This window comes from Eumetopias jubatus, unplaced genomic scaffold, assembly GCF_037043125.1.
Source record: "Eumetopias jubatus isolate StellerSeaLion01/CBP00866 unplaced genomic scaffold, mEumJub1_p1.0 scaffold_8, whole genome shotgun sequence".
Classification (NCBI taxonomy): Eukaryota; Metazoa; Chordata; class Mammalia; order Carnivora; family Otariidae; genus Eumetopias; species Eumetopias jubatus.
The window spans coordinates 18,768,289-18,796,221 of record NW_028274814.1 but is presented as its reverse complement, the minus strand read 5'-3'; the positions used below and the strand labels follow the sequence as shown (position 1 = coordinate 18,796,221).

Sequence of the window (27,933 nt, the reverse complement as noted above, 5' to 3'; positions counted from 1 at the left end):
CCCCATTTGTTGAGGATTTTTACATCCATGTTCCTCAAGTATATTGACCTGTGGTTTTCTTGTGGTGTTTTCATCTGGTGTTGATATGAGGGTGGTCGCTGGCCTATGAAATGAATTTGGAAGTGTTCCCTCTATTTTTTGGAAGAGTTTAAAAAGGATTACTATTAATTATTTTTAAATGTTTGATAGAATTCACCTATGAAGCACTCAGCTCCTGGGCTTTTTTTTTTTTTTGCTGGGAGGTTCCTGATGATTGATCAGTCTCAGTATTTGTTACTCATCTGTTTCATCCTTTTTTTTTTTTTTTTTGAGAGAGAGAGAATGCATTCATGCATGTGAACAATGAAAGGGGCAGAGGGAGAGGAAGAGAGAGATTCTTAGGCAGGCTCCATGCCCAGCGCAGAGCCTAATGCAGGGCTCAATTTCATGATCCTGAGATCATGACCTGAGCCAAAATCAAGAGTTGGACACTTAACCAACTGAGCCACCCAGATGCCTTTTCTGCTTCATCTAGATTTATTCTTAGGTTTTATGTTTCTAAAAATTTATTCATTTCTTCTGAGTTGTCCAACTTTTCATCATATAATTGTTCATAATAGTTTCTTATAATATTTTTATTTCTGTGGCATCAATGGTAATGTCTCATATTTTAATTTCTGATTTTATTTATTTGAGTCTTCTCTCTTTTTTTCATACTTGGTCTAGCTAAGGGTTTGTTGATTTTGTCTTTTTAAAAACCAACTCTTAGTTTTATTTATTTTTGTATTTTTCCATCCTTTATTTTTTTTAAAGATTTTATCTATTTATTCATGAGAGACAGAGGGGGAGAGAGAGAGAGAGAGAGAAGCAGAGGGAGAAGCAGGCTCCCAAGGAGCAGGGAGCCCGATGCGAGACTTGATCCCAGGACCCTGGGATCATGACCCGAGCCGAAGGCAGACGCTTAACCACCTGAGCCACCCAGGCACCCTCTTTATTTTCTCTATTTGTTCTCTGACCTTTATTATTTCCATCCTTCTACTAACTTTGAGTTTAGTTCTTCTTTTCCTGGTTACTTGAGGTATATAAATTTAGGTTATATGTTTGAGATCTTATCACTGTAAACTCTTAGTACCTTTCTTGTTATATCCCTTAAGCTTTGGTATGTTGTGTTTTTGTCTTCATTAGTCTCAAGATATTTTAAAATTTCCCTTTTGATCTTTGTATTTGAGTATTGTATTTCTGTAGCTAGACTAGTTTCCTGAGCACAGAAAATGTGCCTATTTTCTTTTTCTTTCTTTTTTTTTTTTTTTTCAGGAAGCTTTACCTGAACCTCCATGTTGCTGTCCTCTTTGCTTCCATAAAGACTTGTGTGTACATCTCTCATTGTGCTTCTATTGAAATTACTTGCAGAAATGTCTGTTCAATTAGACTGTAAGCTTATAAGGGCAGAGAGTGTGTCTTGGTCACCTTTGTACCCTGGCATAAGCACAATGGCTAGCATGGAGGGTCCACTCAGTTCATTTGTGAATTCATTCTGTCACTCAGTCAACAAATATTTATTGAGATCTTATAATGTGCCAAGCACTAGTCTAGGTTTGAGTATATAACAGAGACCAAAACTGGTAAGTTTCTGCCCTAAAGAAACTTATGTTCCAGTTGAGAGAGCAGACAATTAATGTAATAAGTAAGTCAAATAAACATTATGTTGTTAAGTAATGAAAAATAAAGGAGGGAAAAGATTAGGAAATTGAGGGGGGTGTGTTGAAATTTTGGGTAAGCAGTCTCGCAGCAAAAGTGTCGTGTAAAGACCTAAAGAAAATGAGGTAGTTAGCTCTTAGGATGTTTTTAGGGGGGAGAATAGCAAGGACAAAGGCTTCATAATGGGTGAAGCCTATATGTCTGGCATGTTTGGAGAACATCGAAGAGAACAGTGAGAGGGAGAGTAATGGGAAATTAAGTTAGACAGAAAGGTGGTTGGGGAAGATTGTGGAAGGCCTTAAAAATTCTGGTAAAGCCTTGGGCTTTTAGTCAAAATGAGATGGGAAGCCCCAGTGGGCTGCTTTGGACAGAGAAGAGATAAGCGAACTTAAATGTTTTTGGAACTAAATGGGCCAAATATGCATAGTACAAGAAGACACATAACTTGTATGCCTTTATAATCTAAATTTTTAAAGGAGTAATTTATAAGATTCCAAACCCATAATATCATTTTAAAAATACTGACTTAAAATCTGTGATTAAAACAAAATAAAACTTGCACCACCCAGTGGAGTTGGGGAGCACTACATTTAGGCAACCCACTTGGAAATTTTATCTTTTATCTACATTAACCAAAATAACTGGATAGTTGTCATTTCTGTGTACTTGGCAAAGATTTGGCCATGTCTACTAACATTGTTGTCAAGTTATTTTATCTTAAGTAAGAAAAAATTGAAGAGCTACAAACTTATCAAGTCCTTAGCAGCGAAGATTTGGGAAATATAGATTAAATCATTTTTGTGAATTTTGGGATGAATATACAGTAATTAATTAGGGCTGCATCTACATTTAAATGGGATTTATTTATTTGCTTAAGTTTGTTACTTTGGAATATTGAAAGGCTGACCTAGATTGTTGTAGTCTCTTAAAAAATAAAGTCTGAGAATCGTTGTACAGAACGAAGTGACTTCCTCTTTTCTTTAATAGTCTATTTTTATTAGCTCCCATTTATATGCCACTACACACAATTTGTGTAATGGGAAATCTTAAATCATTTTTCTTCCTTCCTTCCTTCCTTCCTTCCTTCCTTCCTTCCTTTAAATTTTTGAGATCTGGACAATTTTAATAGAAAAAATATTTCAGGGGAGCATGATTATTTTTAAAAAAGTAAGAACATTCTCCAAATTTTGTTAATTTCAAGAATAGCGTCACTAAATAAATACCAGGTATTAAAAGGGTTGCATAAGCAAATATGCTGTTGTCCTTGCTCTTACAAAGTTGTTTTATTTAATAGTCAAGGAGATGAAATTGTACTTTTTTTCCCATAATATAAATTGAATGTTATCTGGACTGTGATAGCATAACATTGATAAAAGGGGCATAATCAGTTGGTGATATAATCTTACCGAATTCACTTCACATGATTTGTTTGGTGACACCTGCTTGTGAGGATCAGTACTGTATTTTGGAAATACTCTTTGGAAATTGTAAACAATCAGTGATTAGGTCCAGCCTCTTCCCTAGGCTCTCCGTAGATCCAGCTTGATCTGCAGAACAGTTTCACTGCTACCAGCCCCTGCCGTTCTGCACATCAACACCATACGATTACAGGAAACAAACCACAGATATGCCAGAACATTCCTGGCTGTCTGTACATTTTGTTTCACAGACCCTACCCTGAAAACAATGAACAAACCTTGAGATTACAAATGATCTTACTAACAATTTAAGAGACTTTGAATTTTTGACTTCCTGCCTGCAGGAAGGAAATGACAGTTGGAAGTGTGGGGAACAGGTGTTACCCTGGACAGCATGATATCTTCTGCTTACTAAAATAAAAAACACTGCATCAACATTCCTACGTGGAAGTGAGTTCTAACCACAAGACTCAGTCTTTCCACCACAGACCCAGCTCCAGAAAACCCGATCTGTTTCCTACCAGGAAGTTGTTAAACCCAGCATTAAAAAGCAGAGTAAGGGGCAGAGTTCTTCGAATCAGTCTTGGATGAATCCAAAGTAAAGAATTTGGGGATGTGAAAATGCCCCCCTCCGTGTCCTTCCAGTTACTTGCATGGCGGACTCATCAGGGGACTTAGAAGGGAAAGAATCAGGATTGGCATAAACTGGTCTCAGCTGAAGGGTAGGTGATTTCAAACCCTCTCTCATCTCCTTTTGTCTTTGTCTCCAAGTTAGGGGTCTAACATTATTTCCTCCCAGTAGCTTAACGTTGCTAGCTTGTTTTCTCTCCCTGGTGAAGGAACCTACCCTGCCTCCCAGTCTGTTACAGAAATTTTAGACAAATAGATACTTTAGAAGAGCTGAGGACTCTTAAATAATAAAAGGCTATGCCTTGGTCCAGACAAATACCAGCCAGTCCTCCCCAGCCCGCTTTGTTAATGGTTCAAATCCATTATGGAATATGCATTTTTGAGGGCATATGGATTAGAGAAGGTGGGGAAAGATACTGGAACACTGGGACCTAAGTCTTTGTGAATGCTTGCGAAGAGGCATGGTCTTTTTCTAACATGCATCTTGAGATGAAGAAACTGCAATCCCCAGAGGCTTGGTTTTCTCTCTTCTCTGGAGACCGAATAGAGCCATGGCTGTGCAGGAAGGAAACCTGGGGGCTGTAATTGGACCACACAAGGAAATTAAATCTTGTAGGCTGAGAGGACAGATTGTATTGGGACAGGTAATACATGATTTCTCCTTCTGAAAGGTCAGTGTGAGAGCCAGAATTCCCTCGGAATAACAGATGAGTTAGCCATTATCAAAGCTTGGCACATTCGCCTTCCTGCCCACCACTTCTCTTACCCTTTCATCTCCATCCGTTCCTTCCACAACATCTTTCAAGGGCCTATTATGTGATAGAAGCGCTGTCCTGAGATAGATGATACAAAGATAAAGACAAAAGCAAGTGTTCTCTGCCTTCAGGGAGCTTCCAGTTTGTAGGGGACCCCGTGTGCAAACCATATAGGGAGACAAGTGCTACGGTACAAGTGTGGGTGAATCCAGAAGGATTCAGTAGGTGTTTTGACTCAAAGGAGGAAATGCTTACTTCCGTTTGGAGAAGAAGAGTAGGGAACGTTTTCAGAGGGGAGGAAACTCTTAGAGTGGTGCCTGTAGGAAGAAGGCTATGTTCTTCCCGCTCTCATGTGAGATCAGGAGAAGGCAATAAAATTCTGCCCACACTGCCCAGCCGGCAAACCGTTATTCAAGGCTCTCCCCATCTGCTTGCCTCCTGGCTATTTCAGTGCTTTTTAGTGCTGCCATCTAAGGGATAAATGGAAGTGGAATTTATTTATGTTGCTTTTGCTGAGATGTTAGGGAAAACAAACTGGTGGAGGAAAGATTTAAAAAATAGAACATTAAATTTTTATTAAGCCAGAATTGCCTTGTTTAACTGATTGTTACTAAGCTAAAATTATTTTCTAATTTTTATGCTAGTGAAATATCACAGTTATGCAAATATTAATAAATCAAAAATGAAAACCCCTTCACCCCACCTCACCCGTTCCCCAGGGTCAGCACTGTTAGTTTGATGAGTATATTTCTGGATTTTTAATTTATGCTTAAATCCACAACTATGATATTTTAAAACAAAAATGAGATTGTGCCATTCACATTGTTATACATAGCATCTGCAGCCTGCTTCTCTCTCCTACCCCTCTCCTGACTCACATGAACAGTCTTAGAACAATTTTCAAAGAAAATGTCATTATATGACACTGAGAAGGTTGCTGTAGTAATATATGGATATTGCTTTGAGTCAATAGAAAAATCAATTTGGCCAAAACTCACCTCCTGCGAGAAGCCCTCTCTGATCAACTCTACTCTAATTTCTTTTCTTCAGTCCCTTTTTCTGAATCATCCAGTAGCCTTACATCTTGTTTTTGTATAATATTTGGCCTCTGCTCATAAACATATCCCTTTCTTGTACTCAAGCCCTTTTGGTTGCCAAGACCGAAGCGCCCGTTTTGTAAGCCCTTTGGTTGCCTCTCCCTGTTGATCTTTTGCAGTCTTCTCGCTCTCTGTGTTGGCTTCTTTACTCATTCTTCCGTTCCCTCACCACTTGGCTTCCATTTGTTTCTTGGTTCATTCAGCAAATAAGTACCTAGTGTCACAACATGCCAGGGGGAGTTCTAGCACATACAGTTTGGGTCATTTTAATCCTGACTCCAAATCATGGCCTTTTTTAATTCCACTTACCAAGTTCTCCCACGTTTCTTGGTTCACATTTCTAGGCTGGATGACGTGGCCCAGTTTACGGAGGGACATTCTGCGGCCCAGGGCCTATTCAACAAGATGTGGCTGGAGAGGGGCGTGGAGGACGGTGCTGGGAGAGCCCTTCACAGCCCTGACATGCCCCGCTCACTCCATCAATGTTCTCAGGTCTTACCTGTGTATTGGTGACATATACCTAACCAGAATGTAAGTCAGGAAGGACTGTATCTCTACGATGATCTGTTCACAGAAAGTGTTTATAAACAATGTGAACACAGGTGCTCTTTCCTCTACGTCAAGGTGGGCTTGTTGTGTGTAGCGGGCGAGCATCACAACCTCCCTCCTGTTCAGAGAAGGTATAGCTAGTTATCAGAGCTTTCTGTGCCATAGAGAACTGCAGGTCATATCACACGAATGCTGTCTTTGAAGGTAAAGGCAAAGAGAGATTAGGAACTGGAGGAAAATTACATGTGAAAAATATAAAGCGAGTGCCATTTTTAAATTCCCATACATGGAAATAAAAATTGAGTATTTAAAATGGAATTAAAGGTCTGGGCCAGACCTTTGCTTGGAGCCAGGCAATTTTATTCAACAACTCTCTTCAAATGCCCAGGTCACAATTCCTATTAATACACAGAGTTTGTACAAGAAATTATAATACAACATAGCACTGATGACTCAAGACAGACGGCTAGGAGGTTAGAGTCTAATTTGTATCCAGTCTCTCTTAAATAGAAAGTTTTGTCAGGGATGATGCAGAGAATCAATGACAATTATATGTTATTAGAAACAGTTGGTGACAGAACTACCGCTTGAATGGCTTTTCTACCCTGTCCTTTCCTGTTCTTGGTACTGGTCTTCCAGGTCTCTTCGTTCATTTGAGAGGATGTCTGCTAAACATCAGCAGATTGGAAATTCAAGTTCAAATGAAATAGATAGTTTGAAGAACCGGCTGACTAATTGTGTTGCAGTGGGAGGGCAGGAGGCTGTAATCCTCAGACCCGCCACCAGAATCCTAGGTGTACCGGGGAGCCAGGCAGCGCAGGGCCCCTTCTGCAAAGGGCCTGCCTGGGGAGAGAGGAACCCAGAGAAATACTGGCATGCGTCAGGCTGCCAGCAGGCACAGGGGAAGCCATCTAAAGAAGCAAGTGTGTGGAAGGGATCAGGATCAGTGCTCCCCTCATGGTTCTTGCTTCATTGGTTGCAGCAAAGTCTCTCCCTCCTGCCCAGGTTGCTCTGTGGCTTCCCCCCTGGCTTCCCCACCTCCAGGTTAACGCTGCTCCCGTCCTTCCTCTACACCAGCACTCACTACCCTTTCCAAATGATCAAGTTAAGTGGCTCTTCTGTCCAGAAAACATTGCTTTTTCACTGACTGCCTCACACACACACACACACACACACACACACACACACACACACCACCCCACCCCATCCCACCCCATCCCACACCCAAATCCTTCAAGGAATGTTTACATTCTGACCCCAGCCAATTCTAATATCCCTGTCCCTACTTCCTGCCATGTGACACCAGATTCTTATAACCACTCCAGGCTCCTGGCTTCTTTTTTTGTGTCTGGAATGTTACTGACACCCCAAAACCTGCCATCTGTCTTCCTCATCCTTATGTCTCCCTTCCCTTCCCACAGTCCAAAGAGGAAGTTCTCCTCTGTGTTACCATAGCACTTAGGTTGTACTTCTGACCTCAGTGATTTTAGTTGTTCACAGGTTTGTTTTCTCTACTGGACTTTGAGCATTTTTAGGGCAGAAATCTTTTGTCCATTCACCTTCGCACCCCAGCACCTAGCAAAGGCAAAGTGCTCATTGCAGGTGCTCAGAAGTAGTGTTTGAAGGGAGGATAATCATGGAGACGGTTGTTGTCTTTTAAATATTTGATATGCTTTTGGACTAGATATAAACAGCTCTTAATATGTCAATCCTGATAATAAGTTTCCAACACATGTTGGTTTCCTCACCAGCAAAATAAAAATGTTAATCTGGGTTACATAACAATTAATGTGCAAGAAAAATAGTTCAAGTACCAGGAAGCAATCTGGTTAGGAGGTTGGCAGTGTGAATCCAAACTCCCTTTTCAAGAACTTTGAAGAAAAACAAGGGGTAGTCTTCCATGATGAAGACCCAGGTTTTGGGTATCTCTTTTTGCCTGGATTTGCTTAGATATAGAAATTGGGGATTGGATTACAGCTCTTCTCCTTTAACTCTAAAATTATATAATTTCAATGGTTCTACTGAACAAATGTTAAATATTACATAATTTTTTTGTGTGCTCCAATTGGCAATCCAAGCTACACTGAAAGACCTGCTTTTTACCAGTGCTGCAAAGCATATTCAGAAATTCATTTGACTTTGAATAATGGGACGTGCAAACACATTAAGTGATCATTTCCACAGCTGTTCTGGTTCTTTAAGAGGCCTCGCTTGTTAAGTTGGAAGATCATTGAACCCTATGAGGGTCAATAAAAGAATAAAAAGTCACTGGTTAGTGATTTCAGGACAAGGAACTTGATCCTAGGTCAGTATTGGTGTCCGTATGCTGCTCACAACCAAAGGGGAAGTGTTGATCCTCAGCAGCTTGCCCTTCCTCAGGATGGCTTCTGGAAGACTAATCAAGCTCCTGGTTTTTGAACTTCTTGAGTTTACTGCTTTCTCCATTCCCACACTCGTGATTGTGGAACAGTTTGCCACTGCCTATCAAAGCAGAGCAGGCAACCCTGAGAAAACGCATTACTGGCTGATTGTTTCCTGTTCGATCGCCTATGTGGCTTCAGTAACTCTACTGATTTGGGTTCCCATAAAAGTTATCTTATACAAGAAGCATCACCTTTACAAAAAAATTAAAGGATGGTAAGTAAAAGGGTTCTAAAGCAGGGGAGCTCTGTGATGCTTTCAAAGATACTTTCTCAGGTACTATGGGTAAGGATGTCAGCATAGCACAAATGTACATAATGTATGCACATTATGATTAGTGAGAAGTAATTAGCACCATTTCTATAAATGTGTTGATATTATGGTATCTTCCTTTAAAAAAAATAGGGGCATTTTTCCTGACTGATAGCAACACATTACATGTGTTCATAAGCTTGCAGTTAGCATGAGTCTATGATATCCTGAGTACTAAATGTTGGACCTAATTCCTCTATACACTGAACTGCATAAAGTTATCACAGTTAATTTATAGAAATCATAATTGTAAGATTATAACATAGAATTTTACTTTTGTGTGAAACAAAGTAATGTCTATTCTGAAATGTTTATATTGCATTGTTTGGCAGGTCTAAAGCATCCTTTGACCCTTAACCAACTGAGATTTTTAAGCAACAAGTCTCTTTACTTAAATTTAAAAAAATAATACTTTACTATGTTAGTAAATTCTTTTTCCCTGGTGTGTGTGTATGGGGGGGACGGGAACTGCTTCAGTAATAATATAAAAATATTTTAAATAAATTAAGATTTAATGTTGGTTCAGCAGTAATTTGATGACCATGTCACCTGTATGGATTAAGTACAAATAATCTCTGGTACTAATACATTTTTCCTGTTAGAGCTTCAGATCTGATTTTTACTCATCTGAGATTTCTTTGTTTTCTTTGCTTCATTAAACCTTCTTTCATACTGATCTTTATTTATTTATTTTAAAGATTTTATTTATTCATATGACAGAGAGAGGGAGAGAACAGCATGGGGAGGGGCAGAGGGAGAGGGAGAAGCAGGCTCCTGCTGAGCAGGGAGCTTGATTTAGGTCTCCATCCCAAGACCCTGGGATCATGACCTGAGCCAAAGGCAGACCCTTAACCGACTGAGCCACCCAGGCATCCCTCATACTGATCTTTTATTTTAAAGTCAAAAAAAATCAACACATTTGAAAAGCAAGCAGCTGGGAATTTTAACAAGGGCAGAGATGTAAAAATCATAGAGACGGCAGTCTAGTTGTATCAGGAGGGTGCAGAAGGGGAGAACTGAAGTGTGGACTTCACAGGTGTTCTCTGGGTGCCAATTCTAGATGTGGCTTCACGAAACTTGTCAGGGGACTTTCAGTTCCCTGAGGGCAAATATACTGAAAGGTTTCTGGAAATAAACCATTTGGTTGACACTGCATTTATGAATGGGGTTTAGGGATTTTCCAAACCTTGACCCAAAGTCTCAGGATTACCTATGGAGCAGGTTTGGAGCTGAGCTGGGCCCTTCACTCCTCACACCACCTAGGAGTTACTTTGGTGGTTCAGGACTCCTGGCTGGGCTGGGAGTTTTGAGGGAAGGATGGAATATCCAAATAACTGTAGAAACCATTGGTTTACTCCAGCCCAGAAAGGCACTCCTTGATATATATATATATATATATATATATATATATATATATATATATATATATATCTCAAATATATATATATATTTACATATATATATATATCAAATATATATATATTTACATTATATATATATATCTCAAATATATATAAATATATATATATATATATATATATATTTACATTGACTCAAATCCCTGGGACTCTAGGTTCTGAATATCATTCAGGCAGCAAAACTTCCATATGAATTATCATCATTATCATTAAGTTATAACTGCTTCTTTACCGATCATGTATGTCCTGAGAGATTTACATGTGAATTTCATTTCCTTCTATACTACCTTGTAAAGTAGGTATTTTCCTGAGTTCATCATTATTATTCCCAAGAGGAAATTTATGATTAGAGAAGTTATGCAACTTCCCTGGTCATTTAACTAGTGAGCGAGAGGACCAGACTTTGGACCTCCGTCCATCTGACTCCATAATCAGTACTTCTAACCACTCTCCTAATCTGTGTCTTTGAATGACAAGATCCTAATCTGCTGGGGTAAATTGAGGGTAAGGAAGAGAGTAGTCTTTCCTTTCTATTCCCCAGTACACATTTTGTTTTACAAATCTGGTCCACATCTTCCCCTTGTGCTAATGAGTCTTGGGCTGTGTCACAGTTGTATGTTCCAGTGAATTCTTTGGGGAAATACTCTTCTGGTCTTTCATTTTCTTTGTAGGTGTGACTGGCCACAGGTGTTCTAAATAATATACAATAGGTTATTTAGTTTTAGTGCAACTGTGAAACTGTTTCCTCATGGCCTTCTTCATGAGCACTGTCATATTGCTATCTCTTAACTGGCATAGAAGAGAAGAGTTACCTAGCACTATTCTTGAAACTTTACGCATTCTGTACTATTAAAATTAAGCTTTATGACAGCCTGGCAAGCTATGTGCTAGTGTTCTCATTTTAGAGATAAAGAAATAGAAACTCTTACAAGTGATCAACTTTGTCAGGTAATAAATTCATAAGTGGTGGAGCTGGGATTTTAAGCCCAGATTGGTCTGAATCTGTGCTCTTTCCTTTATCTTGTGTAACTTTTCCTTTATTTTTTTTCTGTCTTTGAATGCCAAGTGTATTTTCAAGATCAACATAACTCGTTTGGTGTCATTAAGATATATTCCCTCCAAAGATGTATATTTGGATATTCTATATGATTCTCCACATTGTGTATATGGATATTTTAATATATGTGGTAAGGCAGAGTGTTTATCTTAATTGCTAGCTGAAGATGATGCAAAAACAATTGGTATTATAGAAGGTAGGGATTGAAATAATGATTTTTAAAGAATGCTTAAATAGTTGTTTACACAAAATCTTAAAGATCCTAAGCATTCACAGATAGATTGTTTTGAGCCTATTTGAGGACATCCCTGTAAGTTCATGATGGCATTATTAGCCCCATGAAGCTGGTATGCAGGAGAGAATGAGTCATACAGCTAGTAAAGAGTGTGCCCTGGCCATACAGCCGAGAGGTACAGACCTAAGTTCAAATCTCAGCTTTGACATTGACTGTGAGGATTTGTGTGTTATTTAAGTTCTTTGAATCAATTTTCTCATGAGCGTAACAGGGACAACCATATCTTTTTCATTTGAGTGCTATTTTAAGAAACTGAATAAAATTATGCACATAAAATTCTAAGCGTAATGCCTGGCACATAGTATGGATTCAGTGAATATTATTATTATTACCTCAGGCTGAATTTAGTATTTCCATTTAAAACACGATCTTGTTTAGGGCCGCCTGGGTGGCTTGGGTAAGTGTCCAACTCTTGATTTTGGCTCAGATCGTGATCTCAGTGTTGTGAGACTGAGCCCCATGTGGAGCCTGCATATGATTCTCTGAGCTCAGTGTGGAGCCTGCTTAAGATTCTCTCTCTCTCTCCTTCTGCTCCTCCCCACGCTGTGCACTTTCTCTAATTAAAAAAAAAAAACCAAATAAATAAATAAATAAAACATGATCTTGTTTAATCCTCAGAATGACTCAGAAGTGATGATGAAGAAAATTATATGCTATAAGTGATATTCTTTGAATTTGGAAAATCTTGTGGGTCTCTTTTATCCTTTGAGAAAAATGAATGCCAATATAGTGATATCATGAATATCTCATAAAGTATTTGGCACTTATACAGTGCTTCTATGTTTTATTTTTTCACTTGACCTGCACACCAGTGTTGTGAAGTTGACCAAGTGGATATAATTCCTATTTTGTAAGGGAGGAAACAATGCCAGAGATCTTAAGACATGCACACTAAATCAACAGTAGAGTCTGAACTTTAATCCAGTGCTCTTTCCTTTACTCTTGTGAAACACTTCCTCATTCTCTTTAGAATGATTGTTCCTTTTTAGAGATGCCTGTCATAATCCATAATAGACTAGGGAGATGGTTTGAGGAATGAGGAAGAGCTATTTATATACACACCAAATTGTATATCCCGGTAAATAAGAGAAATTCTTTCCCGGGATATCAGTGAATGGGTGAAACCATTGAGCTACAAAGCTAGTCTGCAACTGGAGCCTATCTCAATGAAGAGAGTACCTGGGGATAGGATAATAATAGAGGATTTGTGGGGATTCCCAGAATGCCTTGGGACCCAGGGCTGCATTTCAGGAATTCTCTCGTCTTTCAGAGTACCATTACCTTAGATCATGACATGTCATGAATTGCAGGCAGTGCCATGTTTGAAACACGCCAACATTTTGGACTGCATTTTACTTGCTTAAGTCCTTAGCCTATTAGACATGATTTGCTGTTGGTTTGTTTAAGATAGTCGTAGTAATAGTAGTTGTAGTCGTACTAAAATAAGAGAAGTACTCATTGAAAGCTGTTCAATCGTAGCACTATGTACCAAACATCGTGGTAAACACATTGCCTATATTATTTTAGTTAATTCTCTGACCTTTATTTATTTATTTTTTTTAAGATTTATTTATTTGACAGAGAGAGACACAGCGAGAGAGGGAACACAAGCAGGGGGAGTGGGAGAGGGAGAAGCAGGCTTCCCACCGAACAGGGAGCCCGATGCGGGGCTCGATCCCAGGACCCTGGGACCGTGACCTGAGCTGAAGGCAGACGCTTAATGACTGAGCCACCCAGGTGCCCCAATTCTCTGACCTTTATATGTAAGAACACTTACAGTGTTCATCTTACAAATGAGGAAATTGGGGCACAGAAATTACAAGACCACATAGCCAGTGTGCTATGGAGCCATCACTGACGACGGGGTGGTCTGTCTCCAGAGCCTGGTCTCTTGAGCACCTTACTATTCCACAGAGGCACACACAAGACTTCATGTGCACAGTGGTAATAATGCCTGGGCACTGGGGACAGGCTGGATAAACTGAAGGAAGGTAGAGCTTGCTCTTTTCAGACCTGGGAAGGTCATCATTAAGTTACCATGAACTAAACACTGGTGCTTAAGTTACTTCTTCCCAGAGCACTCCTCTTTCTTTCAGTGGATCTGTCCATCTTCATGTGCAAGAATTTTGTGATATTTGACTATAGGCTTTTTCTTCCTTGTCCAGTAAATCAGGAATAGTCATCACTCTTGCATCACCTCTTTGTTCTCCATGACTGTTAACCTCACCCCGGTTAGGCACTAATTTCCAGGGCCATTATACATGGACATGGTTCTCCAAATTCTCCTGTGTTCAAATCCAGTATCGGATCATTTATCCTGGTTGTTTTGCTCAAGGAAGCATGAAGAGCATTTTATTAACTAATGCTGGGGCTCTGATAAACTTCACCAGCTGGTGTCCTTGTCTTTTGCTTCTTCTCCCCACCACTCCCATTCCTTTACAGTCTTTGTTGACAGAATAATAATTTCTTGAAAAAATGTTCTCTGCACATCAGTACTGCCCCTTAAAAATCTAATCTCCCTCTTGCTTGTACAATGGTATTGACATTATACCACAGAATCCTAAAGCTAGAAGGCACCTTAGAGTTCTCCTATGCTATTTCTCACAATACAGATAGACAATGGACCTCTAATTTTAAGGGGAATGCACTAGTTTTTGTGTCTCTAATTCTGAGAATAGTCTTCCTTGTTTCTGTATGTGAAAATAAAATCTGCCACCTTGAAAGTTCCTCCCCATGAAAGTTCCTCCGCATCTTCTCCAGACTTCATGTCCTCTTCCCTCCCTTTATATGCCAGTGAATTTGGCCATGGCCAGGAGCTCTACCCAATTCTCTAGACTCCCCCGCTTCCTTTTAAGTAGGCTCCATATCTAGCATGGAGCCCAGTGTGGGGCTTAAACTGACAACCCTGAGATCAAGACCTGAGCTGAGGTCAAGAGTTGGATGCTTAACCAACTGAGCCACCCGGGTGCCTCCCCACTTCCACTTTTTATTGCTTTGCAAGTGTTCTCATTGGCTCAAAATATAAACTGCCACTTATATGATGGTGGTTCCCAAAACTGTGTCTCTGTGGGTGACTTTCCTCTGAGTGACATCAGCGACCTCAGAGGAAAGTGTGTATATTAAAGTTTTTCAAATATTAAAAGTAGTTACATCACTCTGCCATCTCAAGCGCTTCTCATGGCAGTCTGCTAAGTCTTCTATGGTGGGCAGGTTTCATCAGGTATTCTTGTTCTATAATTTCTGGACCTTTTACCCTTTTGAATATTTACTTGGGATGATGGCTGAGTTGTTAATGTTCAGGTGATCTCATTGATACTCTCACGTCCTATGGATACAGCTGTCAACTTCAGCTGTTGATGTGATGTATTGACTTCAACTACAGCTGTGTCACTTTCATCACTGAGGGTGTGACTTCTCGAAAAACTTGCTGTCATTGCAGTTACCTCATCTTGTGCTCAGGCAACTTCCATGAGCCTGTAAGTGCCATAAAGTCAGAGTGTGTCTTACGTGGCCTTCCATCCCAGGAACAGAGTGTAGTTCACACATTTAACAACAGTTTAGATGAATGGGTAAATGGATGAATGCAGAGCTTGGCTTATAGTATGAGCTCACTGGGGTTAGTGTCAAGTAGGAGGGTTATTATTTTTTGTTGGAAAGTTAATGGCAGATTGTGGGGAGTCTTGAAAGACAAGGAAGGGAACTTGGACTTGAAGAGCTAGGTGATAGAGAATGTGTATATGAGTTTCTGAGCATAGAGTGGTTTCCCACATTATCTGACTGTTCCACTCACTGACTGGCCCTGTGAAAATCTCAGGGCCAGAATTCTTGCTGCACAAATATGAATCATTAACTCATCATGGCTGAGCTCAGTCAGGTCTTTCTTTGTAGGCCTACTCCTGGGGGAGTCCTTCTTTCTAATTTACTCCAGATGCCCACAGAGCTCTCCTGGGAGTGCCCTGACTCATCCTTCCATCTGGAACTTACATCATGTGCACAAGTCCTTCTCCTCAGCAGTTCTGTACTCTGGTTACAGCCTTACACTTGTCTTAGCATGAGTACACCTTCAAAGATGTGTCCGTGGGATTTCCAACATAAATTTCATTGTGTGAATTTCCTAGGATTGCTGTTACCAAGTACCACAAACTTGGGAGCTTAAACAATAGAAATTTACTGTCCCCTAATTCTGGAGGCTAAAAATCTAAGGTCATGGTGTTGGTTGGTTCCTTCTGAGGGCTGTGAGAGAGATTCTGTTCCAGGCCTCCCTTCCAGCTTCTGGTGGTTTGCTGGTACTTTTCAGCTTTCCTTAGCATATTGATGCATCACCCTGATCTCTTCATCATCACATGGTGTTCTCCCCGTGTCTCCTCACATAGTCTTCCCTCTGTGTATGTCTGTCTCCAAATTTTCCCTTTTTATAAGGACACCAGTCACGTTGGATTAGGGCCCACCCTGTTGACCTCATTTTAACTTATTACCTCTGGAAAGACACTCTTTCCAATACAGTCACATTCTGAGGTCCTGGGGGTTGGGACTTCAACATGTCTCTTTTGGGGGAACATACTTCAACCCATGACAGTCTGCCCTCCAGTCCTCACCAAAATTCATGTTCTTCTCACATGCAAAGTAGATTCACTGAAACCTAACAGGGCAAATTTCACTAAATTTTAAGGCTTGAAAATAATCCTCTGTGGCTGGACACTGTGTCCTCTGGACCCATCAGATGCTGGGGGCTCCATCCTTTTCCTGGCCTCCAGGTCTGAGGAGGAAACCTCTGGGCCCACGGTGGCAGTGGCAGCCTCTCAGGCCTCTAAAGCACTGTCAGAGTCATTCTTCCCTTTTCTTGAAGGATAATACATGTTCACAGCCAAATAGCTCTAGCAGCCTACTTCTTGCCCCTTGAATCCCAGAAGGCTAATAGCTTTCCTTCCTTTTGTCCCATCTCTGTCCCCTTTTTGTCCAAGCTGACTGTCAGTGGCAGTATTTCTGTTGAGATAGCTGATTGGATTCACAGGCCACACCCTTAGTATCCTCTCTAGAACATGCTCTCTCATTTTTTTAGAGAATTTATTAGGGAGAAAGACAGCATGAATGGGGTGGGGGGGGCAGAGGGAGAGGGAGAAGCAGACTCCCCACTGTGCAGGGATCCCGACGTGGGGCTCGATCCCAGGACCCTGGGATCATGACCTGAGCCGGAGGCAGATGCTTAGCCGACTGAGCCACCCAGACACCCCTCTCATTTTTTACAATATGGATAGACTGAAATTTCCAAATATTCAAGTTCCGGTTCCCTTTTGCTTAACAATTCCTTCTTCAATTTCTCTCTCTCCTCTTGAATTTTGCTCTAAGCAGCAAGGAGAAACCAGGCAGTGCCTTCAGTGCTTTGCTTAGAAATCTCAGCTAAGTATCGGAGTTCATCAACTGTTAAGTTCCACTCTCTACCCAGCAGAACACAGTTCCGCCAAGTGTTCTGCCACTTTATAGAAAGGATCACCTTTCCTCCAGTTTCCGATAACATGGTCCTGAGTACTGCCTGAGACTTCACCAGAAACACCTTTAACATTTGTATTTGTAGCATTTCTGTTCATGTGCGTACTGTCTAAGGTTGATAGAGGCTTTCTCTGCAGCCCTCCTCTTTCCTTCCTGAGCTTCCACCAGAATCTTCTGTAACACCCATATTTTTCTAACAGTTTAGCCTTTTCCTATCACCAGTCTTCAGACTCTTCCAGATAACCCATTTTCCCCTTCCAAGCTGCTTCCACATTTTTAGGTATTTGTTATAGCAGTACCCCACTTCCTTACAGCAAAATCTGCATTTGTTTTGTAGGGTGGCCATAACAAAGAACTTCTAAGTGGGTTTCTTAAAAACGGACATGTATTGTCTGCCCGTTCTGGAGGCTAGAAGTCTTGAGATCATTGTGTTGGTTGGTTCCTTCTGAGGGCTGGTTGTTCGCTGGCACTCCGGCATACCTGGCCTTAGAGATGCATCACCTGCTTGATCTCTGCCTTCATTATCATGTGGTATCTCCCTATGTTGCTTCACATAATCTTTCATCTGTACATTCTCCAAAATTTCCCACTTTATAAGAGCACCAGTCACATTGGATTAGGGGCCACCTAATGACCTCATTTTAACTTACTACCTCTAGAAAAACCCTATTGCCAAATGAGATTACATTGTAAGGTACCAGGAGTTGGAACGTCAACATATCTTTGGCGGGAGGAGGAGGAGAACAGAATTTAACCCACAACACTTATTAATAAATTATAAACATATGTTAGCAGGAAGTCAAGATTTTAAATACAAATTATCATTATTTCTGGTTACATAAAACACAGAACTTGGATTAGAAACAGGTTACATCTTTATTTTCACTAACCTCTAATTGAAAGCTAGCATTTCTTTCCATTTTGAATGTTGGTAACAAACCACAGTAGTATTACCAGAACCTGTAATTTCATTACATAGGTCTTTTCGTATCACATTGCAGGTACTTCCTATTATGGTTTATGAATGATTTCAGTTTCCACTAGATCTTGAGTACTCCACAGGAAATAAGAAGAGAATGTGTTCATAGATAGGGACATATATTACTATATCAAAATTTTAAAAGAATTTGGATAACTGTATTTCAACATAATTGCTTTGTTTTGTTTTTAAAAATTATGTTTTAAGAAGGGCCCATAGGATTTACCAGATTCTCAGAAGTTTCACTGCTACAAAAATGGTTCAAAAATATTGTGCTAGCCAATGGAGATAATGTCGTGAAACCACTGAGATAAGTTTCCTGCTTCCATGGAACTTAGTTTGGGGGATTGACAAAGAATGTGGAAAATGGTAAACAGGAAATAATCAACAGAATTTCGGATAGTCATAGGGCTGTAAATTTATATAATTTGGATGACAGTGGGTGTCAGACATGGAAGATCTGGGAGTAAAAGGAGTAGCCAGTCTACAACTTGAAGGTGGGGCGAGCTTGCTGTGATCATGAAATAACTTAGAAGGCCATTACAGCTGGAGTTAGGGGGTTTTTGGGAGAGAGGAAGGTCATTCTAAATGAGAATGAGTAGGAGAAAGAAGAGAAACCACATCATATAGAACATGTAGGCTAGAGTAATAGGTTCCAGTTTTATTCTAATTACATTACTCATGCATCAGAGATTTTTAAAAATTATGTAAAATGCACAAATGTGTGTGTTTTTTGAAAAATACATATAACATAAAATTGACCATCTTAACAACCATTTTTAAGTGTACAGATCAGTGACATTAAGTCCATTCACACTGTTGTGTGGTCACCAACCATCCATCCACAGAACTCTTTTCATCTTGCAAAACTGAAACTTTGTCTTCACCAAACACTCACTCTCCATTCACCCCGCCCACTGCCGCATCATTGGAGATTTTTGAGCAGGGCAGTGATAAGATGTGTTTTACATTTTAAAAATATAACGATTTGCTCTGTGGAGAAAACATTGTTGGCAAGAATAGAAGCACTAACAGGAAATCGGTTAGGAAGTCAAATGAGAGATAATAGCGGATGAGCTACAGTGTTAGGATGGGATGGATTGGAAATGTGTTTTCAGTAAATCTACTTGCAGTAAACCAGACAGCATTTGATGATAATCAGAACAGGTATGGAGAAGGATGTGGAGTCTTTTTCAGGCATGTTGAATCCGGATTGCCTATGAGACACCCAAGTGGAGGTAACAAATAGAATTGGGCATAGAAGCCCAGAGCTCAGGAATATTTATATATATACATATATATATATAGTATTGATTTTGATTTTTCAGAAAAGACATTTAGAGATCGTATACCAAGAATGACTTCAAGTGAAAACATTTGGATATTTCTTACTTGAACCAAAAAAATCATATATATATATATATATATATACACACACATATAATTTATATATTACATATCATATTATATTTTGTATAATTTATACATCAATATATATTTTATATATAATTTATATAAATATGTTATTTATATAACATATAAATTATATATAATATTTGGAAGTCATGGATAAGTGGGTGGTATTTAAAACCATGGGATTGGCTTAGATAATTGAGGGAGAAAATATAGATAAAGAACAGCAGTGGGAGTAATCCCTGGGGCACTCCTGTCTATTTTTGAGCACAAGTTGAGAAGAAGAGGGCTCCATGAAGTCTCTAGCTAGTCTTAGAGAACCAGGTGCTGCAGGAACCTAGATCTGGGCTCAGAAAAGGAGGCAAAGCTACCCCTTAAAAGCCCCATTGTACCTCTGGTTTTAGCAGGTCATATTGGGTCTGGCTGGGAGAGGCGTCTATCCCGCCCTCTAATTTATGTCTATACCTAGAAGGCTGGGATCAACGGAAGCATGGTAGTACCAAGGAGAAATCCTTAGTTATTTGAAAGAGTTCAACACTTTTTGTACTTAGAAACACATTATCATATAAATGTAATTAGTAAAATGTGTAATTAGTGAAATGTATATTTAAGGAAAGAGGAGGTAAGTATTTCATTATACAAAAGCTTTGGGTATATTTTGTCTTCCCATAAATTAATGATGCTAAGTGTATATTTTAATTCTTTCTGTCATATTTTATGTATTATATATATTATATAACAATAACTATTTGATTAATTGATCATGTAAGGTTTAAGAAGTGGTCCAAAAAACAAATGTGAAAAATTATGTGATTTTATATATCATATATATGTATATATACATATATATGTGATTTTATATATATGTGATATACATAAAATTTTATATTTTTGTGTATATAATATATATGTGTGATATATGTGATTTTATATATGTGTATATATATGATATATAAAATCACACATTTCATTTTATATATATTTATATATATAATTTTTTGGTTCAAGTAAGAAATATCCAAATGTTTTCACTTGAAGTCACTCTTGGTATACAATCTCTAAATGGTATACAATCTCTAAATTGATTTTTTGCAAAATCAATTTTAGACATAGGATATAATATAACTTAAGAAAGTCCTGTGGTTTTTTTTTCAGTTGGTCACTGGAGCCAGAACTCTTGGGCAGGATTCCAAATAATAATGAAAATGTTGAATGTCACTTGTCTTGTCTTGCACAGAAATTCTCTTAGAAGTCCATGGTTTGCTAGTTATTTGGAAATCTATCACCTCTTTGTTCTAGAAAATATTCCGGTTTTTTTGTGTGTTGCCCTTTGCCATACTCAAACATTTGGGAAATGGAAATAAGGAAGCAGTAGTTTCTTAGAAAAACTATAGATGAATGGAACAGGAACTGCAAAATTAGCAAAATGTAACAGGAACTGTTGATCTGGTACATTATTGCTTTTGCTTATTTTTTTATCCTTTGCTAGGAGACCTGTTATGATGATGTGTGTTATACTCACCACACTTCCCAGCTTCAGCTTTTCTATCGCAGTGACCGAGGTATGGAATTTTTATTTCTTTTGATGCAAGATTTTGAGATTTTAAAATTTCCTCTGTTACTGGAATTTGATAGAACAGTGTGCCCAAAAATTTTCTTAAATTTATTTTATCCAGTCTTTTTCCAAGTTATAATGTATATATTTAAAGTACTAAGATCATTGTTACCTCTGCAATTGTGAAGGAAGTTCTATCAGCCAATTAAAAAAAAATACCTTCTGTGTTTGTGTGTGAGAGACAGGAATGTTAATTTCAAAATAATAAAAAAAACAAGGAATTTGAAAGTAGACCCACATTTGTTTCTTTTAACTAGATGTCTTTTGAGTGTCCTCAGTCCTGAACAATATCCAAAGGGACAACCACTCATTCTAAGACCTTTGATAATATATCCATTGGCAAAGCATTTGCACACGATATTTATTTGAAAATAAACTTGACTTTATGTTTTGACTTAATGAAGCTTCAGAAGGACTCTGATAGATGGGCATCTACAGGACAGGAATATTATAGGCAGAACTTTGAGGTTGTGAGAATTTTATTGTCTAAAAAATGTTCAAAGAAGAATGCCCTATTAATCTTATTAATTTGCATGATGCTGTGAAAGAAAATTTTCACTTCCCCAGAGTGAGTGACCTAAATTATTTTATATTTCATAGATGAAATATGTTGAATAGATACTTATTAAGTGCATATTACATGCCAGGCACTGTGTTAGGTACTAGGATAAAACACTCAGGAAATTTGATGGAGTCTCTGGCTTTCAGTAATTATTTATCAACAGTAGAGAGAAAAATAAACAGGCAATCAGAATAGTTATGTTAGGCTTAGTGAAAGAAGTGAGTACTGGGTAGTGTATGATATCATTAGAAATACATGGTTATTGGAACATGTCCTAGATGCTACATTAGGACAATATATGAATGTGTTAGAATAACCCCAGAAGGCTCCACAGATGTACTTTCCATCAAACAACAATATGTGAATACTTTTATCTAGATTCATCTTTTACTCTTCCCTCCTCCCCAAAGACTTTGTAAAGCACTTAGGAGGTCCCCAAGACCTTTAAAAATTCAGTTTGCAACCTGTTAAGGAACCCTATTGTCATAAAGTGATGGTGTATTTGTAGTTTGATTGACCTTTTGGGGGCAAAAAGAACCTTTTTGGTTCTTTTCTATTATGTCCTTATCCACGGTTGCACATTTTTTCCTTCTTTCATTTAATTTTTCACTCAAGTATAACACACTAACAGAAATGTGTACAAAACACAAGATACACAATATTAATGAAATAGCACAGAGCAAAACCCTGTGTAAACATTACTGAGGTCAAAAAATAACTTTGCCAGCTCCCTAAAATCCACCCCCATGTTTTTTTGCAATGACAACATTTCCCTCCTCCTCAAAGGTAACTTCTGTCTTAACTTCTAATGCCATAGATTGGTTTGTCTGGTTTTGAATCTTTCATAAAAGGAAATACAATTTTATATATATAATCTATCTATCCATCTTCTATTTATCTACCTAATCTATGTCTGGCTTCTTTTATTCAAAAGTGTGATTCATTCAGGTTTTTGTGTACAACTGTACTCCATTCATTTTCCTTCTGTAGAGTATTTCATATTATGAATATATTACAGTTTACATTTCTGCTTTTGATGCCCACCTTCAGTTGTGTCTGGTTTTGGTTATTACAAATAATGCTGCTGTGAACATCTTTGAATGTGTCTATTGATGCACATAGGCAAGAATTTCAGTTGGTTAAGTATGCAGGAGTATAATCGAGGGGTCATAAGATATTCAAATGTTCAACTGTAGCAGAAGATGCCAGTTTTCCAAAGAGATTCTACTAATTTAGACTTCACACTGGCAGAGAATGAGCATACCTATTGCTCCACATCCTCGCTAGCCTTACCTTGTAAGTCTTTTAGCCATTCCGATGGGTATATTCTTAAATCTCATTGTAGTTTCACATTGCATTTCACCAATAACTAATGAAATTTGGTGTTTTCTCATCTTGCCAATTTTTTCCTATTGTGTTATTTATCTTTTTGGAATTGATTCAGAAATTATTTATATATTCAGATTTCAAGCCCTCTGTTGATTATATGTATTGCAAATATATTCACACCTTGTGACTTAATACTTTTCATGCCATTTTTGGATGAAGAGTTCTTAATTTAGAAACAGTGCAGTTTATCAGTTTCTTTTTTTCATGGATAATAATTTTGGTAACTTGAAAAGATTTTGTCATACTGTGAATCTGAACTTCAAAGACCTGTAGATATCCTCCTGTATTATATTTTGGAGCCTGTATTATTTTACATCCTCTTCTAGATTCACAATCCATTTGAAACTAATTTTTGTATATGTTGTGCAGTGGGGAGTCTGTTTCCCCCCCCAATTAATGTCTAATGGACGGAGCACTATTTATTAAAAAGTCTGTCTTTCCACATTTCTCTGTGGTGCTACTTTTGTTATAAATCAGGCGTGTATATATACGCATCTATTTCAAGCCTTGTTTTGTCCACTGCCTACTTTTATATACCTTTGCCAACATCACATTGATTTAATTCTTCTAGCTGTATAATAGCTCTTTATATCCAAAAGAGTAAATCTTTATATCTTTTTCATCTAAATGTCTTGCCCTTTGTATTTCTATATGGGTTTTAGAGTCCACTTGTCATTTTCCACAAAAACTTTGAATTTTGATAAAGGTTGCATTGAATGGTATCATTTTTTAAAATTGCATTTTCCCTTTATTGGTATTTAGAAATAATTTAGTTTGGGGAGATTTTCCCTATGTACAATTATGCAGTCTATGGAAATATATATATATATATATATATATATGTGGAATAATAATTATATATATATAAACAGTGTTTCTTTCTTTCTCTTCCTTCATTATACCGGCTAGGACCTCTAGTACGATGTTGAATAGAATTGGTCATGGTGGCAGCTTTGTCTTCTTCCTGATCTCATAGTAAAAACTCAACATATCACTACTAATATGATGCTTGCCATAGGTTTTTTTGTAGATACCTTAATCAGATGAAGGAAGTATCCCAAAACCTGCCTAGGTTTACCAGGGCTCTCCCTTCTTGGAAAACCCTGAACTCCATCCAATATCTGTCCCCCTCATTCTCTGACCTAAGGACTCCCAAAGGCTCTGCTTAGCAGTAGAGTTGGAAGACATTGCACATCCCACCATTACCAGGAGCCTGCCATTATATTTTTGCGTGTATTTACCAAGCTCTATCTTGAACTGAAAGCTCTTCCACGGATAGGAATCTTTGTTACATCTTTACAAATTGTTCAAAAGCTTATGGGGTTGAACACCTGAAAAGCTGGCAATCAAGCTTCTAGTCTTTTAGCAAATGCCTTTATAATTAATTTAGTGCTATTTTCAGACTCTTAAAAGAATTTTAAACAAAGAAAGCACAAAAATGTAATCCTTCTAAATGGTTTTCTGAAAACAGATTCAAAAATATATTAATGATCCTGCGGATATCTTACCTGAGAAGTTACCTGACCTGCCAGTTTCTCTGGTTCTGACTTCCTTGATTGTGGTTGATATTATTGAAAAACTCAGGATATATCCTCTGAGAGGGCGGCTAAAGAGTAAGTATTCTTTTAAATATAAATATTTTTAGAAGTTTGACAGATTGTTCACCTTTCTGTCACCCTGTTACCTGTTGACATGTTTAATGATACCTTTTCGGACAGCTAACATTATAATTAGAAGATCAGAAATGAAGATATCTAAATATAGTTATTTTAAAACCTACTTTGGTGGGCAGTTATTCTTACTTGTATTTTGGTAGTACTGATAAATGACTAAACTTACCAAATATTTAATACCAAAAACTTTAATGTTTACTCTAACAAGAAAATTATCTAAGTAAATTATTATAGATTTATATTTTTTAGGAACTCTTTTAAAACCTTAAGTTTAGATAAATAGTTTAGGTTTAGATACCTTTGATACAGAAATTAATGTGACTGCTGCAGTTATGTCTTAGAGAATTATGTGTTTTTAATTGTGGATTGTCAAAAAGGTAACAATCACACTAACAAAACCAAGACATGCCACAAATATTCTTCCAAAGGGATCATTCAAAACTAAATTTGGGTTGGCCTTAAAAAAAAAAAAAAAAGGAAAAAGGTATTATGCTAATTGAATATTATGTTTGGTCTTAAATTTTCTCAACTGTCACTTAATTTCATGTGAAATTATCTGTGTTTAATTTATAGTAAGTGTACGCGATAGTTCTTGTATGACTAAGATTTTATATTTGAAATGGGTAGGTTTTGTCTACTCACTTCCTGGTGGAGTGGAGGGGTTAGACTGAGTGAGTCACTGGGGAATGCTTTACAGTAATAGGGATGACTACTACAGCCAGGAAGGAGAAGACTAGAGAATCATGTATGGATCATGAGCCACCAGCCTTCCAGTCACTCTTACTCCACAAATTTGAAAAATAAAACTGAGTCGGGAGGCCGCCGGGAAATCTGAGACTCTGAGTTTCAAGTTTTGCACTCTGTCCTCAGGTAGGAAATGATGGTTGTTATGTTTCACATAACCCAGGGTATGAGGTAGGTGAGATGGTAGCTGGTGGCCATCTTTTGAGGACAGAGTATCCTCAAGTTACATCTGCCCTCCAGAGCCAAGTGTATTTGTCTCAGACTGCGGAGATTTGGGGATTGTCACATCCTTTGCTCCTTCTCTAGACTCTTCCTCGATGCAAACCTGTTTTGAAACTGGATTGTTTTTGATAATGCTGTACCTTCCCTGTAAATGTGGACATTCTGTTTAAGTTCTTAGTGAAAATTCTCTTTCTAAAAAATATACATGTGTATTTTTGGGAATAAGTTATTGGCATCTTATATTTTAAGTGATGAGTTGGATTGTCAAAGGGGCATTTTCCCCGTATCCAGCAATGACGATGACACTGAGAATTGAAATAAGAAAACCCCAGAGAAGTCGGTCTTGGAGATAAGACTTGAGAACATCTTGCACAACTGCTTTTTCTTATTTGAAAAGACTTCTTCTTGAGCTTCTCTGCCCAAACTTGGAAGGGTTAATATCTGGTTTAATAGCTCTACCATTTAATTAAATCATGCTTTAAAAAAACTAGAATTTACTCAAAATACCTTTGCAAATATTAATTTATATCAACTTAACTTTTTGCAAGCTTTTGAATATGCATACTAACAAAATAGGTTATGTGAATTTTGAATGTATGGGATATTCTCATTCTCTGGAATTTAATACATAAATTCATAAACATAAAAGTTATAGTACATAAATCTGAACATAAGCCAGTATGCTAAAAATATGCTGTCACTGCATGTGGTACTTCAGAATCCAAGAAGTAGAGTAGGAGTGGGTGGTAACTAAGCTTTAAGAAACATTTGGCTCCCTTTAGAAAATGTTGGGAAATGGAATATATTCTGTTCTGTGCTCTATCCAGAGAGTTTGAAATGCCTACCCATCTATCAGCTTGTAGCAGTTATGACCTTCTACTTGATGAAACTAAGGTCATCTACAATGCTTAGATTTCTGGACACTCTCATGCTATCTCAACCATCCCAGTTCTAAGCTAGAAAAGCTTGATCTTTGTGTAGCAACTCCTTTTCTATAATTTTAAATAAAAGTTAGTCTATATAAAAAATATGCTTTATGCTTAAAGCAATCCTCACTGGATCAAGGAGTCCTTTCTGCTAACTTTCCATTACCAGTTGAAACATCTCAGTATTAAGCGATTACCATGTCATAACATCAAAGCTCATCATTTCACATAGCCTGAGCCTCACAAGGGAATATTTTCTGATACACAGATCCCTGAGGCACAGCCGCCTCACAGATGTATGTCGTACCTAATAATGCCACGTCCCAGCCATGGGAACAAATAATAGGAATACAATATATAGCCTGAATGTCCCCAGCCCTTACTAATATGTGGGTACTGATGAGCACACTTTGATATTTCTGTTTGAATTTTGCTAGCTCAGTCCTAACCAATGAATGACTGGACCTCCATCCCTCTTCCTCTTCCATATTGTTCCCTCTCCCATTTTTTTTTTAAGCCAAACCCAAGGTGAGTCTCCTGTGGTCTCATTTGTTGGTCCAGACTGCTAAGTATTTCATTGCTCCTGCTTTTTTTTCAGTCATCATTCTCATGCACAAACAACCTGGCATGCTATTTGTCCACCACTCGGACTGACTCTGCTCTAAATGTATGTACTGTTTTTACTTGCCTCTGGGATATTGTTTGATGTTCTGTTGGTGCTTTAGACTGATTGCCTTTCTTCTGACAGTTGAAATACTGACTTCCCTCCACAGAGATCTACTTGTTTAGAGAGCTCCCAAACAGAACAATATATTTTCTTTTGGGAACACAAGCCTTTTATGACCAGAATGTATATGTACCAACAGATTGACTGGGATTCAACAAGTTCAAATAATGGCCATCCCACTCCACTGGAAATCACCATTTCCCCTCCTATCACTAGATCTTGTGCCTGATTCTGGTAGAGCCAGACTCCTTCTTCTTTTGAGGTAGTTTTGTTTTTATTTTTCCCCCGGATCTCAGAGTTTCTCCTTACCTATATTGTCTGAGCCCCAAATCATGGTCACCATTAGACTCCCCTTAGCCCCCACATAGATTCCTTAACCTTCATAAAAGCCAGTAATGCAAACAAACCCACAAAGAAGTCCGTGGTTAGGATGCAGATTTTCAGTTCTACCCACAAGGACTCACTTGAATAGCATAAGCCTAGCTCAGGCACCGCATTACAAGTGGTATAATAGAGTATAATAGTTGAAGTACTATGGGGCGACAAGTGAAGGAATACTTCATTTAA

The 27,933-nt window shown here is 38.2% G+C and overlaps 1 protein-coding gene across 1 annotated transcript in view; it reads left to right on the top strand.

Annotated features, from left to right (window-relative positions):
* The first annotated feature begins 8,506 nt into the window (after positions 1–8,506).
* The window catches only part of TMEM236 (transmembrane protein 236), a 32,053-nt gene continuing 12,626 nt past the window's right edge, over positions 8,507–27,933 (top strand). Inside the window, exons 1-3 of the mRNA XM_028114083.1 lie at positions 8,507–8,763; positions 20,998–21,070; positions 24,546–24,687. Of these exons, the coding sequence (XP_027969884.1) occupies positions 8,507–8,763; positions 20,998–21,070; positions 24,546–24,687 (472 nt within the window). The remainder of the gene's footprint in view (positions 8,764–20,997; positions 21,071–24,545; positions 24,688–27,933) is intronic.